Here is a 16,157-nt window from a genome sequence, read left to right as displayed (position 1 = left end):
ATGGATTTTAAGAAAAGGCTGGATGTAGATGCATGTGTGGTTGCACCCAAGACTTCTCCTCTCTTGGGCTCAGTAAACTTCCTCTGGAAAGCTTTTTGGGTTGTGCAATATTTCTGTTTGAAAAAGGAAAGGCTTTTTTTCATTTGCAGGAAAGCAGTGCAAAAACTAGGGGTTGCCTTATAAAGACTCTGTAGATAGTGGACCTATTCTCAGTTTCCCATGGTGTCTTTTGCCGTCCACCAAGTCATTTTTTGGAAACAAAAATGAGATCAGGAATAGAGATGATGAAGATTCTATAATGCATCTTGGATTTATAGAAGGGTACAGTAGAGCCATAAGATACTTGCAAAAAAGGAGTGTCATTCTGTTAAAAATAAATAAAATTGATCTTTAATTTTTTTTAAGACTGCTACGAGAAAAATGTCTTGAAACAATACTCCTCACAAATAGAGCTACTGAAAAAGCAAACTCAGAATATAAATTTGGCTTCAGTGGATCCTGCTGATGTATTAAGAAATGAGATGTAATATTATTTACTCTTTGAAGATGCTTACCAAGATTTTGATTTTAAGTTTTTTTAATGTTCTCTAAATTATTTCCTCTTCCTCAAAGAAGCAAATTTCTTTTCCTCCCGCCTTCCTTCTCTCTTTCCTCCCCTCTCTCCTTCCCTTTCCCTTCGTTCCTTTTTCCCTGTCCCTCCATTCCGGCTCTCTTCTGCTCCATCTCTTCTCTCCCCTCCACTCTGCATTGTCGGTCTGTCCTTCCTTCCCTCCCTCCTTCCTTCCATTTTTTGCTCTATGTCTGGTAATTGTTTACTGTCTTCATATTTTAAAATGTAGGTATGGTTTATTCTAGGTTGTAGACACACTCATCTTGTTTGCTTTATATGTAAGTACTTTGTTTTTCCATACTTTTTGGATTACTGCAGCTTTGTAGTACATCTTGAAGTCTGAGCTTTGTGCTTTCTCAAGATTGTTTTTCCTATTTATCTCCTCCTGGAATGGGAAATCCAAAACAAGTAGAATTTTAATAAGGCGCCTTGATTGATAATGTCACTGTGGGGTGGGTGGGAAGAGAGCTGCCTGTCTGGCTATAGGCTCCCTAATCTGGTAATGCAGAGGGACTTATTCTGGGTGGTAACCCCCACACCAGAAGCCTTAGTACTTACCGGTTAATCAGTGAAATGTCCTTGAAAAACCGCTTGTGTTCCTGGATGTGGTCGGTTTAAATATTCTGCCTCCCAACCTGAAATAATTTTCCTGGGCAGTAGAGGTCGCATGGTTATTGAAACAGTTGTTGTGTGTGTCAACTTTTAATTAACCTTGATTTTGGCTCTGCTTTTCACTTCCACCCTTAATCCCAATGACTCCCATCTTCACTGTAGCCACTTTATGCTATCTTCTGGATTGTCTCCCCTCTACTTTTTTTCCCTAACCCTTTGCTTTCCCATCTTCCTGAAACATAGTGCTATCTTCTCCGCTGTTCCTTGACTCCCTTCTCCTCTCTTCCTTCACTGTTCTGGGTGGATGCTCTTCAAATATTGATATTGTAATTACTATGGTACTAGGTAACACTAGAAGGCAACACATTATCTCAGTGTGCAACTTTCTGAACATGCATATCAAAAGGCAACATCTCTTACAGTTTTTACTACCACCAGTATTTGAAATTTTCATTTTCATAACATTGCAACTATTAATTTATTTTGCCAGCTAAAGTGTATATGTTTCTTGTTCTAACGTGTAATCTTCTGTAAGAAACTAGCAAATCCTTTTTTTTTTTTTTTTTGAGCTGTTGTTAAAATTTTCTATGAATTGTTTGTTCCTTTGAATTTCATAGTCACAGTGAAGTCCTGGGCTTTATAAGCAGTTTTTATAGAATCTTTAGACAGTATACTGACTCTTCATCACATTTGCTTCAAATATCTTCTAGTCTTTGTTTTCACCCCAATTTTAATTACATTTACTTTATAAATTATATTTTAATTGAACATGTTTATCTGCTTCATGATTTCTAAACTTTGAAGTAATAAAAAAGTTACTACCCCTCCAGATAATTTATTCTAATTAAGAATTTTAGTTTTGTTTTACTAAACTTTCTAAAATTAATTTTTGTGGAATACTCTTGCAGAATAATTTGGCAGTGCATTTTGAGAGCCAAGAAACTGTCTCTGTATTTTGATCCTGTTCTCAGAAGGTTTAATTAAAAGGAGGGATAAGAGTTTGTTTAGTGGTTTGAAGTCAACCATATTCTTACTTTGTCAAAAGCTTTGAAGTACTAAAATGTAAAATATTTTTGTGTTTTCCAGATTATTGCTCAGTTGTAACAATTGTGGACCAGACAAATGTAAAGTTAACCTGCCTGCTCTTTAGTGGAAATTATGAAGCCCTTCCAATAATTTATAAAAATGGAGATATTGTTCGCTTTCATAGGTTGAAGGTATAGTTTGTACTGTCCAGAATTCATATCTGTTTGAATAGAACTGTGTATTTTTCTAGTTAGCCCTAATTATATAGTTGCTGTGGTAGAACATGGCAGTAAGCATTTCAAGAGACAAGAACAAATATAAATAATATTAATATTCATTTGGACAAACTGCCTGCCCTCCCTCCACAAGAAATGCCTTAGATGCCATAATTTAGCCTCGTTGCAGCCTGTCTTCTCACTTCTGAATGTGGACTGATGCTCTGAAGGTTTCCATGTAGAGCTGATTATAAAAAAACAAACAAAAAAACACCCTAAGCCAACAGGGCTTTTTTTTTTTTTTATAAAATAATTATACAGTGATTGAGAGGTTGTATTATTTTTCCATTTGTTGTATTAATTCATGTACACTGAAAAGCATTGAGACATTAAGTATAAAATCAAAGTAAGTTGAACTTCATTTATGAAAAATGTGTTAAAACATGAACAGATATGTTGGTACTTTTAAAATTATGCTATCAACTGAATGTAAGGAAACCTTTAATATGAAGGTTAAGCTATCAAATAGTATGTGATTTTTTTTTAAATTAAATACTTTAATATTTTAAATCCCTTAGGGTTTAAGCATTTCAATCCCTTCATCTTTTCCTCTTATTATGTGGGTTTCCATAAAGTTCTTTCATTATCTTGGTTGTCTTTTTTCTTCTAATACTTTAGTTTATCTATGTCCCTCATGGTCAGTGCAGTGCCCATAGATGAACACAATATTCTGGTGTGTTCTCTCTTGAGTTTTGGTGGGAATTACCTTCTTTATCTCTTGTGCCTTTCCCTGAGAATAGATGAATAATAGAGAATATTTGTGTAAAGTTAAAAAGGAAATAGAAATATTATCATTGTAGCAAATTTATCCCAACTTCAAAAAATAACTTATTTCTTACATACTATTGTTTCAGACAGTGCACTCTTCCCTCCTCATGTTTTTAGTTGTTATTCTTGCTGTTGTTTAACTGAAGTAGGATATGCATCTCTCAGTTCTATTTATTTTAAAGAGAATAGACTGTAGGTTTTGTTTTGTTTTTTATTTTTGTTTTTGTTTTGTTTTAGATTTTTGTTTATTTATTTGACAGACAGATCACAAGTAGGTAGAGAGGCAGGCACAGAGAGAGAGAGGGAAGCAGGCTCCCCGCTGAGCAGAGAGCCCGATGTGGGGCTCGATTCCAGGACCCTGGGATCACGACCTGAGCTGAAGGCAGAGGCTTTAACCCACTGAGCCACTTAGGTGCCCCTAGGTTTTGGTTTTTTAATGTCTGGCTTATACTTGTGTGAGTCAACCATATTACTGCATATAGTTTCACTTTGTTCATTTTCATTGTTAAGTGTGTGAATGCATCAGAATTTATATATTCTGTGGGACATTCAGTTTGAGGATATTATGCTGCTATAAACAGTCTAATACATATCTTTTAGTGAATATATATTAATATTTTATTATTAATGAAAAATTTACTGGCTAGGCTTAATATATTAGCTGTATCATGTTTACTTGAACATAGACCAATAGAATTTATCTAATCTGAAGAATAAGGATAAATAAGAGATTGACAGAACCCTGGGGACCTGTGCAATGATATCAAATTGTGAAACATCATTTGAGATGCACAAGAAAACTGTGTGAATGGGAAACAGAAATATTTATAGAAATACATAGGAATGACCAGAATTTTTCTGAATGTGATGGAAAACATTGACTTACAGATTTTAGAAACTCCATGCACTCCATGCATGGCACCACAAAGCAAAGCATGCCTAAACAAATCCCTGTGAAACCACTGTAAAAGATTTGAAAAAAGAACTTGAAATGAGCTGGCAGAGAAATAACACATTCCGTATAGGAAACTGTAATACGAGCCATCTTTGATTTCTTATCAGAATTAATGGCACTTGAGGAACAAAGCAATGATAAATTTAAAGTGGTGATAGAAAATTGATTCACCTGGAATTTTGTAGAAAGAGAAAATATTTTTCAAAAATGAGAGAATCCACGGTCAGCATATCTTTACTACTATTAAATGCTAAAGGATGGTGGTCAGGACAAAAATGAATGCTACCAGCCAGAAACTTGATGGTTAGGAAATAACTAAAAACAAAGGAAATGATAAAAGACACTGTTTAGTTTTTCTTCCCATAATTTCATTAAAAGATAAATGACTATTTAAAAGAAAAATGGTAACATTAGTAAACATGGAGTTTATTAAAATATGTAGAAGAATATGAACGATAGCACAAAGAATGGTTAGGGTGGTTAAGTGGAATTAACCACCGAAGGGTTAGTACATACCTTCAAAGATTATTAGACTTTAAGTGTAAAATGGTATATGGGCAAGTGGGAAATATGACATGGAAAGGAGGGATGATACAGTGGAACTATATTGATTCCAAATAAACTTTGAGATAAGGATTCTTTTATAGCTCAGAGGAGGTAAACAATACTAGTAAGTTCAGTATTACACAGGAAAGGAACAACAGAAAAACAATTTTTAAAAGGCAAAAAGGACACAAAAGGAAAACAAATAAGATAGACTTAAATATAATCATATCAATAATTTTTTGTAAATGGACTAAACATTGGACTGAATAAAAAAAGAATAAATGCCAACTTCCTACAAGAAATGAAGACTTCACAAACAAGTTATAAGTAAAACTGTAGAAAAGATATACCAAGCAAACAATAAGCGTAAGGAAAATGAAAGCACTTTATTAATATCAGATGGAGTATTGAGGGAGATTAAAAGGGGGGGGAATTTCATAAGGATAAAAAGATTGCTTAATGAAGAAGATGTAACCATGGTAAATGCACCTGCATCTCCCAGCCAGGCCTCAGAATTCGGAAGCCAATCTTTGTGGCTTATCTTGGTCCTCAGCCAGACCGGTGACACCTTCGCCTCCCTGCTTTTTATTCACTTTGAAGTCTTGTATTTAAGCATTCTGATTTACCTTGTAATGGTCATAAATAATTGTCACTTACTTATTTTTCCCTTTGTAAATTATACGCTAGTAAGAAAAGTAAATGTAAAAGTGCAAGCCTGGTAGGATCAGGGAGCCAACTACCTAGACCTTAAAAAATAGAAATAAATACTACATAGTGTTCTAAGTTTACATGGCGCTTGTGAATCTTGATACAGCCCAGTTGACTTTTATAATTTTGTGTGCTAATTAAGTAAAATATATTAAATAAGCATATCCTCTATTAACTATCCTGGCGAGACTTTATAATCTTTCAAATTTCTTGAGTTTTGGGGTTCTCTGTCAGTAAGCTGTTTTGTTTTCTGCTTTGCCCAACTTCGTTAGATCCAAGTGTATAAAAAGGAGACTCAGGGTATCACCAGCTCTGGCTTTGCATCTTTGACATTTGAGGGAACTTTGGGAGCTCCTATCATACCTCGTACTTCAAGCAAGTATTTTAACTTCACCGCCGAGGACCACAAAATGGTAGAAGCTTTACGTGTTTGGGCATCAACTCATATTTCACCTTCTTCGACATTGGTAAAATTGTGTGATGTTCAACCACTGCAGTATTTTGACCTGACTTGTCAGCTCTTGGGCAAAGCAGAAGTGGATGGAGCATCATTTCTTCTAAAGGTAGGTATTTTAAACACTTGAAATTATAAATTAGCACCACCTACATATCTAAACAGAGCTTATATTTCATTCTGGTGGGATAAATGTGCATACTATGTATTGTATTAAGAACTTTAAGTCTAACTTACCATTTTTGATAAGCCTTGGTATTCATGCAACTCTACTCTTGAACTTACACTTTCAGAGAAAAATAGCATTCTCAATGGTTTAAATATAGTTTATGCTTTATTTATTAATATTAGTATTAATAAAATATAAAGTTGTTTTTTATGTTATATTTTAGTTGCAATTCTACATACTCATATTTCTGCTTCCCTGTCAGGGTAGCCTTCCTATTTACTTATTTGGCTAATTCATGTTGGGTTCTTTTCCCATGTCATTTCACTGCCTGTTTCATTGGGTAGATCACAGATAGTTTTGAAGTGTTTATTTTTGTTCTTGTTCTGTTTTGTTTTTAAATCAGCATGATTTTTTTTATTTCTTTTCAGCGTAACAGTATTCATTGTTTTTGCACCACACCCAGTATTCCATGCAATATATATCAGCATAATTTTTAAAAAGTAATGTAAGGGGCACCTGGGTGGCTCAGTCTGTTAAGCGTCTGCCTTTGGACTCAGTTCATAATCTCGGAGTCCTGGGATTGAGCCCCGCATCAGGCTCAGCGGGAAACCTGCTTCTCCTACTCCCCCTGCTTGTGCTCCCTATCTCTCTGTCTCTGTCTCTGTCAAATAAATAAACAAAATCTTGAATAAATAAGTAAATAAATAGTAATGTAAGACCCATCTGATATTTGTTTGTACCTACCTCAATTTACTCATGAGTAGCTTCTTTAAAAAAAAAAAAAGATTTTATTTATTTATTTGACAGACGCAGTGAGAGAGGAAACACAAGCAGGAAGACTGAGAGAGGGAGAAACAGGCTTCCAGCTGAGTAGGGAACCTGATGCAGGAAGCGCAATCCCAGGAGTCTGATCCCAGGACCCTGGGATCATGACCTGAGCTCAAGGCAGACGCTTAACGACTGAACTACCCAGGCTCCCCGACTCATGAATAGCTTCTGAAAAAGTCAGTTGTCTGATATTAATCCACATCTACCCATCATATGCAGAATACATTTAAACAAGCACTGCTTCATTTCTGCTCCTATCTGACTCAAACAGTAGGATAAGAAACAGTACAGAAGCACGAGTATTGGGTTTAGCTTTATCATCATTTATACCTTGCCCTTTTGAAAGAATGGGGAAGATAGAAATCCCTGAATAAAAGATGAAGTTTTTAAAGTTGAAAGTGGCACATTTATATGCACGTGAAATACTCTAAAAAAGTAATTGCGTGCTATGAAAAAAGTTAAGTTGGGGCACCTGGGTGGCTCAGTGGGTTAAGGCGGCTGCCTTCAGCTCAGGTCATGATCCCAGGGTTCTGTGATCGAGCCCCACATCGGGCTCTCTGCTCAGCGGGGAGCCTGCTTCCTCCTCTCTCTGCCTGCCTCTCTGCCTACTTGTGATCTCTGTCTGTCAAATAAATAAATAAAATCTTAAAAAAAAAAAAAAGTTCAGTCAGCTCAGGTCATGGTTCCAGGGTCCTGGGATTGAGGCCCACATCAGGCTCCCTATTCAGTGGGAAGCCTGCTTTTCCCTCTCCCACTCCCCCTGCTTGTGCTCCCTCTTTCTCTTTCTCTCTCTCTCTCAAATAAATAAATAATTGTAAAAAAAAAAAAAACCACTCTACACTGTATGAATAATATATTCATGATAAACAAGCATCATTTCAGATTGATGAAGACTGATTGTTGAATAGTTATTGTTATCTGTTTGGAAAACGGAGTCAGATCTATTTATAAAATATACAAATTCCTAACAGATTAAGTATTGATACAAAATTACAAAAGTTCTAGAATTTATTAAAAAAGAAAAAAAAAGACTAGATTGTAAATGATTAAAACTGAAGCATAAAATAATGTAGGAACACTCTATTCTCTCAGCTCCTCCCCCAAAAGACTGGTAGCTTCGTCTAGAAAGCTATTTTGAAGTCACAAAAACAGTATACATGAAATGAAGGAACAGTTTCCAAGGGGAGAAAAATTTTTGGGACATATAATGTAACTATTCCCAAAGTGTTTGTTCTGGTTCTTTGAATAATCTAGGGAACAGTGAGTGACCCAAACTCAACGATTGTTTATTTGAAATTTGGCACAGTCACCAACATTATTGAATACTTCCTCTGTAAGCTGACCCTGGCAGACAACCTCACTTGTAGAAAAATCAGTGTTTTCTGTTCAGTAAGCCTGTTTCTCTTGTCCAGCCAAATTTCTTACATACAGAGGCATTCTTACCTCATGCCAGATGTCTCTTGCCGTGCCCTTTATAACAAAGTGTAGCAGTGTCTTAAAAGCCTAGCACAACACAAGCTAGCTGACATGTTGGGGGTGATGTAGTGCATACTTACTCATCCTGTGCCCTTTGTCTTAACATGGTTTACATAGCAATCCAATATATCTTTTCCTTTTCCAGCACCCATGATTTTCAGGCATTTGAATTCGTAGCCTCTACCATAAACCAAATGTTTCTATCTGTACTTTAAAGGCCTTTTCCGAATTAGAACAAAGTGAAAAAATGAGCAAAGTTTAGAATACATTTCTAAAAGTTAGGGATTTATACTTAAGAAAATTAGCAGACATAGTCATAAGGGTTTATATATAAGATGGTAAGAAGGATAAATTCAACCATATGTTAGTACTTTTTTTTAAGTAGTGTGAATTTTTTTCCTCTTTACATTTACTACATTGTCCTATATCTGAGCAGTCCTTTACAATCAGAATATACACCATATTTAAAGTTTAGCCGGTATTTGGGGGGAATACCTTTATTGACGTTTAAGTTATATTATTAACAGCAAATAAAACTCTTTTAAAAATCTTTTACAGTTACACAAAATGATCATTAAACTTTGCTCTATCCTATCATGGCAGGTATGGGATGGCACCAGGACCCCGTTCCCATCTTGGAGAGTCTTAATACAAGACCTTGTACTTGAAGGAGATTTAAGTCATATCCATCGGCTGCAGAATCTGACAGTAGACATTTTAGTCTATGATAATCATGTTCAAGTGGCAAAATCTCTGAAGGTGATGTTGAGTAGCAAGTGTTTGCTCTCTTTGTTTTTATAAATGCGGTTTAAATCACATTTACAGATGATATTTGAGGTCTAGAAATTAACTCCAAATTTATTTTTTCTTTAATTTTTAATTTATAAAATATTTTAGAAAAAAACTCAATTATTGGAAGATGCATTAAGTTATAGTGGCTTAACAACTTTTTTAAAGTAAAATTAAATTCCCTGGAAATTTCCAGGAAAAATTTTTTGGATGAGGTTGTATAAAATATTTGTAAGCTTAAATGTTAAGCTTTATTAATTGATTTTTCAAAATCTAACCTACAACTTTGTACTCATTAATTTAAGAAACTTTTTTTAAGATTTAATATTTTATTTGATAGATCACAAGTAGGCGGGGGTGGGGGGGAACCAGGCTCCTCGCTGAGCAGAGAGCCTGATGTGGGTGTGGGGGTGGGAGAGTGGATCCCAGGATCCTGATGTCATGACCTGAGTCAAAGGCAGAAGCTTATGTCACTGACCCACCCAGGTGCCCTAGTTTCAGAAATTGTTAATCCACCTCATAAATTGTGTGTGTTTATACTATATAGTTTATTAGAATTTGCTCACTGCTTTTGAGTTATTTTTTAGGTAAAAGTGAACTGTCCAGATATGATACTTCTTGATTATTAATATTGGGAATATTTTATTTTATTTTTTAAAATTCCTTTATTTGCAAGTATATTTTCTAGCAACAAGTGGCATCAATAATAGCAATAATAATAGTAATATTTGTCAAGCATATCATATGTATTTAGTACTATCCTGTGCAGTTGGTATTGTCACCTTTCAGATTTTACAGATGGGAAAACTGAGCAGTCACAGGTTAAGCCCAAGATTTCATGGCTACTTGGGTGAAACCAGTATTTGAATATAGTGTTTGTTTCCACAATCAGTCCTTTTAAGCAGTATAAAGAAATGACTTTCTTTATTGCAAATAGATTCTGTCCTACCTTTAGGGAGTTATATGGCCTACTTATAGAAAGTTATATGGCCTACTTATGGGAAGAAAACAGTAAAAGTAAATTGCAGTTGTTTTAGATCTGAATTTTATGCCCAGTTTCCCTTTGTAAATAAATGTTCTTGAAGAAGGAAATTGTTCTCACACACACAAATAAACCCACCAAAATAAATTCAAATCAATAAATTAGATTAAAGTCGGGATCCAAGAAGGTGATAACTGAATTTTCTTGTCCTTTTATGTGTGTGTGTGTACATGCTTTCATACCTAACATATAAAATGACGCTGAAGATGCATTTTGATGCTTTTCCCTAATTTTCTCTACATTGATCACTTTATTTTGAAAACAAATGTAATGATAAAACCAACTCAGAGTCTTTTTTAAATACAGAGTTTTGGGGCACCCAGGTGTCTCAGTAGGTGAAGCATCTGTCTTGGGGTCAGGTCATGATCCTGGGGTCCTGGAATCAAGCCCTGCATCCTGCTTCCTGCTCAGCGGGGTGCCTGCTTCTCCCTTTCCCTCTGTCTCTTACCCACCAGCTTGTGTGCTCGCTCCGTCTCAAGTAAAATAAATACAATCTTAAAAAAGAAAACACACATAGAGTTCTTATGAATGAAAAAGATTTACATTTTTAGATTCTACTTTCACAATTTAATTCCCTTCTCTTTCTCTGTGCTGCTTTTATAGGTTTTTCTGTTCTCCCTCGCTTGTCCTGATTCCCTTGTCCAGGTCATGAACAACAGCTAGCACAGTGTTTTCCTTATAGTAAGGTTGAAGTAAATAATATCTACTAGTGAATGAGTGTAAATTTATGTCAGATTTTTTTCAGATCCCTTTTTGTCTGCTTTATCTCACCCACTAGAGGGTGCTCTGAGCACACATTACTAAGAAACTATAGGGCACTTAATCTTTTTCTGAAAATACTATAACATTACATTATTTATCTGTAATATAATAGAAAAATGAAAAGGATTTTCTCTCTGTAAGTAATGTAACTGGAAGCTTTTATTTAATGTAAATGTTTATTTGTTTTAAGACAACTTTATACAATTTGATATTAAGAAATCCTGAGTCAGATGACATTGATACAAATGAATTCTTATCAGTATTTGAAGACAGCTGTTCGAAATTGCATTTTTATACTGAAATACATGGAACAGAGTTTTGTTGTATAGGAACAGGAAAAATTTTTTTTAATAAAGAATAATTAAAATAATCTTAAAGTATAATATAATTGGCTTTTATATATGTTTTATAATTGAAATCATTCTTAACATTTTTCCTCAATTTTGCTTTTAAGTGTTAACACAGGTACACATGCATAAACCCACATATACATGGAAACACACACACACAAATATTTTGAACTTTTTGTCTAGAAATTAAATCATTATATTCCCAATCATCAGTCCTATCCTGACATAATTTAAAAACAATTATAAAAAATACTTAGTCATAATTATGTTTTGGCCTTCGGGGACCCAAGGGCTGTAGTTCAGCTGGTTATTTTCAGACATGTAGAGGGAATTTCTTGATAGTTTGTAAGGAATATTAAAATTATTTCTAAAGGGATAATAATTTCTTAATAGCTTTATTTGCTTTGCTTTATTTTTGATGTTTACTGAAATGATTTTATCACAGTTTTTGAAAGTGCATTTTTATAATTTTGGTTATGACTCCCTCACTTCTATGTTTAGAATCTTATCCCATTACTGACAAGACTAAGCGATATGTGTCTATTATAGTAGAACATCTGGCACATTTCATAGTATATTTAGCAAGCTTAAAAAAAAAAATACAATGCTGCCTCCAGAAGGAATTTCTGGAAATAACAGTTTGTCATCTTGATAGACTATATAAATAAATTCTTTCTTGGTCTTTGTTGTTTTATTATGAAAGACAGTAGTAGAAAAGTTAGTGTAATAAATATCCATGTGCCTATCAATCATCTAAACTTAACATTTTCTTTAAAACTTAACATTTTTAAATGCTCTACTACACTAATTTCAGGTACTTTTAATTTTTAGAACATAAATCTCTACATACTGAATCTTCTTTGTACCTCTGTTCATTCTTAGTTTTTACTCCCTAGTATCTCCCTTCTGTTTATCCTAATATGTAGTTATGTACAACCATGTTTATTATGCTTTCAGTACTTATCTCTGAAAAATACGTATGGTATATGTATTATTCTCTAATTTACTTTCTTTGAAATTATATTTTTAAGATATATCCATGTTTATATATGTATCTGCATTAATACCACAGGCTCTTAATTATTATAGCTTTGTTTTTATTTTTTATAGCTTTATTTTTAAATGATACTTTGTAGGGATACCTGGGTGACTCAGTCGTTTAAACTGCTGCCTTTGGCTCAGGTCATGATCCCAGGGTCCTGGGTTCGAGTCTCACATAGGGCTCCTTGCTCAGCAGGGAGCCTGCTTCTCTCTCTGTCTCTGCCTGCCGCTCTGCCTGATTGTGCTCTGTCTCTCTCTCTCTCTGACAAATAAATAAATAAATAAATAAATAAATATTAAATAAATAAATAAATAGTATTGTGTAGATCAAGCGAACCTCCCCCTCTCCCTTTCCAGTTTAGTCTTCAGACTTGACTTGCTGCTCGCGTTCATATACATTTTCAGATCAGCTTTTCAAATTCCATAAAAGACACTGGGGATTTTGATTGAAATTACACTGATTTTAAAAATTAATTTGGGGGGGGGAGATTACTATCTTTATAATGTTGAAGTTTTTTGTTTATGAATATGATATCTTTCTCCATGTGTTTAAGCCTTTAAATTTTTTTTTTTTTTTAATGTCTACACAGTAGGACATTTCTCTAGAGGGAGGTGGTTTTTATTTATTTATTTATTTTAAGTAAACTCTTCACTCAATGTGGGACTGGAACTCATGACCCCAAGATTAAGGGTCACATGCTCTACTAACAAAGTCCAGCCATGGACCAGCACATGTTTAGGTCTTCTTTAAGTTCTTTTTATATACTATACTGGTGTGTTACCTATATTTTAAAAGGATCACAGAGTGATAAATGTCCAGAAAGAGTGAGACAAAAGTAAACAGAAGTTTTATCTTCCAGTGTCTTAGTTTGGACACCATGAGGAAAATCAGTTTTGTTGTGTTTTCTTTTTTTTCTGTGTTTTCCTTCTCTGACTCCTTTTATCCTGCACCCATGCCGTATTGTAGGGGTCAGTGGAAAAAGAGAAAAAAAGACCTAAATCCCTACCTCCTTACAAAAAACAGTACTGGGAGGAAAAAGTTTATATAGCTTCTTTCTTTGAGTAGGTGTCAGTTTCTTTGATTAACATTCTGTATCTGTCATTTTAAGTCTTCTACATTAAAAGAATATCAAATACTCTACATTTAAAGGACATTTTTAAGATTAAGCGAGGTATCTAAAATTACAGAATATTTAGTTCAAAATTCTAATTGGTTTAATCTTGTATTTGAACTCAGAATTGTATAGGCACAATGCTTATTACAAAAGTTTTCTTTCCATAAAACTTGTGGAATAGGGGAATATTTTAATATTACATTTTTAAAAATTCTAGTATTCTCATAAGGAGAATATTTTAGCAATCATTTAAATCTTTTTTTTAAGATTTTTTTTTAATATTTATTAGAGAGAGAAACAAAGATAGCGACAGAGAGCATGAGTGAGATGAGTAAGCATGATCAGAGAGGAGAGGGAGAAGCAGATTCCCCACTGACCAGGGAACCCCCTCCCAAGGCGGGGCTTGATCCACCTGATCCAGGATCATGACCTGAGCCAAAGGCAGATGCTTAGCAGACTGAACCACCCAGGCGTTCCAAATCTTACCTTAAAGTAGCTAAAACAAGTTATTTTCAGTAACCTCAAACAGTTTTCCAAATCAAGTAGAGGGCTCGAGTTTGATTTAAGCAATGGTTTCTTAACTACTGCATTTTATTAGTACTAAGACTCAGTCTTATTTCACACTTTAATATCTCTGACATGGAAATATGTCTTCCATTTGGAAAAAAAACATACAGATGGATACATATATGGAGAGAGAGATACATGCATGTTTACATGTACTTATATATTGTATGTAGATGTGTATACATGCATTTATGTAAACATATATATCTATATGTGTGTATATATATGGATACACACACACACAGAAATGCACACACATTTTGGTTTTGATACAGTGTCCTTAGGGCTATTACCTAGCACAGACCGGTATAACACACCAGGACCTTTCTGATCAGTAAGTACCCCTGATTGTTGGTCTTATGCCCCACATTGCTTTGTTAAGTATTTTATGTTATGTATTTTATGTTAAGTATTTTATCAGAAATTATTTGATCTTTTGACACTTTCTAAATAATAAATCATATATTTTTAGGTTGGAAGCTTTCTTAGAATTTATAGCCTCCATACCAAACTTCAGTCAGTGAATTCGGAGAACCAGGCAACATTGTTAGCTCTAGAGTTTCATCTCCATGGTGGTACCAGTTACGGCCGGGGAATCAGAGTCTTGCCAGAGAGTAACTCTGACGTGGATCAATTGAAAAAGTAAGCATATTATATGCCTATTTAGAAATTGTAAATAAGGTATTAATTAAGCTGCTTCCAAGATCCTGTTGTACTGGACTGGGGTGGATGGATCTGGTAAGTTCTTTGTAATCGATCCTCATAACTTGTGCCAACTATCCATTTGTTTAAATAGATGAACCAAATGAAATAGAAATCAAGCAATCACAGGTTCAAATAGCTAAATAAGCAGAGCTAGGAATGTAGTCTTAGGTTTCCAGTAGTTACTTGTGCACTTAGGTCTACTCTGTGCTTGTGCTCTTTTTTCTTCCACCATTTGGCACATTTCCCAAGTACACCAATAGACAGTTGAATCTGGAGTTTAGCTAGAGTTTGGAAGACTTGATACATATCTAGAATTCCAAACATACATAATTCTGCCATGAAAAATATTATCTATTTAAAGTGCCTGTGACTGATAAAATAGGTATCAGAAGTGTTTTGGAGTATCATATTTTAAAAACTTTTCGATGTGCCCATAAAGTGAATAGTATCTTAAGTCCTGCAACATTGGCAGTTTTCTTTTTTGTGACACATCCCTAATGCTCACTGTGTACAGAAACTTTTTCACCAGTAATCTACAAAAGTAAAAATAAATCTTCTGCATATCTACAAAGAGCTCTAGAAAATAAACCCCATTCAGTAAGTTGAAATGAAATAATATTTTTACATTTTAACGTATTGAAATCAGCATGACTTTTAAAACAAATTAAATTAGCTATTTTAATAATCTTATCTCAGTTTTACTTATTTCTTATATTGCCCGATATAGAGCACTTTCACTTTGGACTCTGGAATGAGAGTCTTCTAACAGAATGCCATCATTAAATTCCCAGTTTATTTTTGTTTGCAGCATTTCATCATCCTACTGTTTTACACATATCTTTGTAGAATCAGGATTTTTAAATTTAGAGTACCTTTGCGGTAGCCATAGACCTTCTACTGAAGAAGTTATATACATACACACATAATTTTTATACAATTTCAGTGATTTCTTGGTTTCTAAGGGTAGAACTAAACTGATCATATTGACTTTGTTTTATGCAATTTGATTTGAAATTATATTCTTTCAATTGTAGGGTTTTAGAATCTGCCGATTTGACAGCCAATCCGTGTTTTGATGGTATTTGCCATTCAGAACACGAGGACAGCTTTCGGACTCTTTCAAGTAAGGACAGTTTTTAATGTTAATGGTTTAGTCCTTGCTAACTGAAATGGCTTTATCAGTATTAGTTCTCTTTTTTAATATCATCCCATCTCTGCCTCTCTTTTTTGGTTAAATCCATATTCATTGTAAAGGAATAGGGTAAATCTATATCTGTGTCCTATGTAAAGGTAACATTATTTCTGCCTTAATTGTATAATGGCATTTTCAAATTGGAATGGTAGGGATTACTTAATTTG

At 34.3% G+C, this 16,157-nt stretch overlaps 1 protein-coding gene across 7 annotated transcripts in view; it reads left to right on the top strand.

The window, feature by feature from the left end:
- Positions 1 to 16,157, top strand: part of POT1 (protection of telomeres 1) — an 80,760-nt gene that overhangs the window by 40,481 nt on the left and 24,122 nt on the right. For all 7 annotated transcript variants that reach the window (XM_004741853.3, XM_004741852.3, XM_004741851.3 and 4 more), the window contains 5 exons: positions 2,309 to 2,439; positions 5,773 to 6,063; positions 9,031 to 9,186; positions 14,566 to 14,735; positions 15,833 to 15,921. In XM_004741853.3, coding sequence (XP_004741910.1) covers positions 2,309 to 2,439; positions 5,773 to 6,063; positions 9,031 to 9,186; positions 14,566 to 14,735; positions 15,833 to 15,921 — 837 coding nt within the window. The remainder of the gene's footprint in view (positions 1 to 2,308; positions 2,440 to 5,772; positions 6,064 to 9,030; positions 9,187 to 14,565; positions 14,736 to 15,832; positions 15,922 to 16,157) is intronic.

The sequence above is a fragment of the Mustela putorius genome, unplaced genomic scaffold (genome assembly GCF_011764305.1).
Source record: "Mustela putorius furo isolate JIRA1106 unplaced genomic scaffold, ASM1176430v1.1 tig00003845_pilon_pilon_pilon, whole genome shotgun sequence".
Taxonomy (NCBI): domain Eukaryota; kingdom Metazoa; phylum Chordata; class Mammalia; order Carnivora; family Mustelidae; genus Mustela; species Mustela putorius.
Note: the sequence above shows the minus strand (reverse complement) of the source record. Positions and strands in the feature narration are given on the sequence as shown.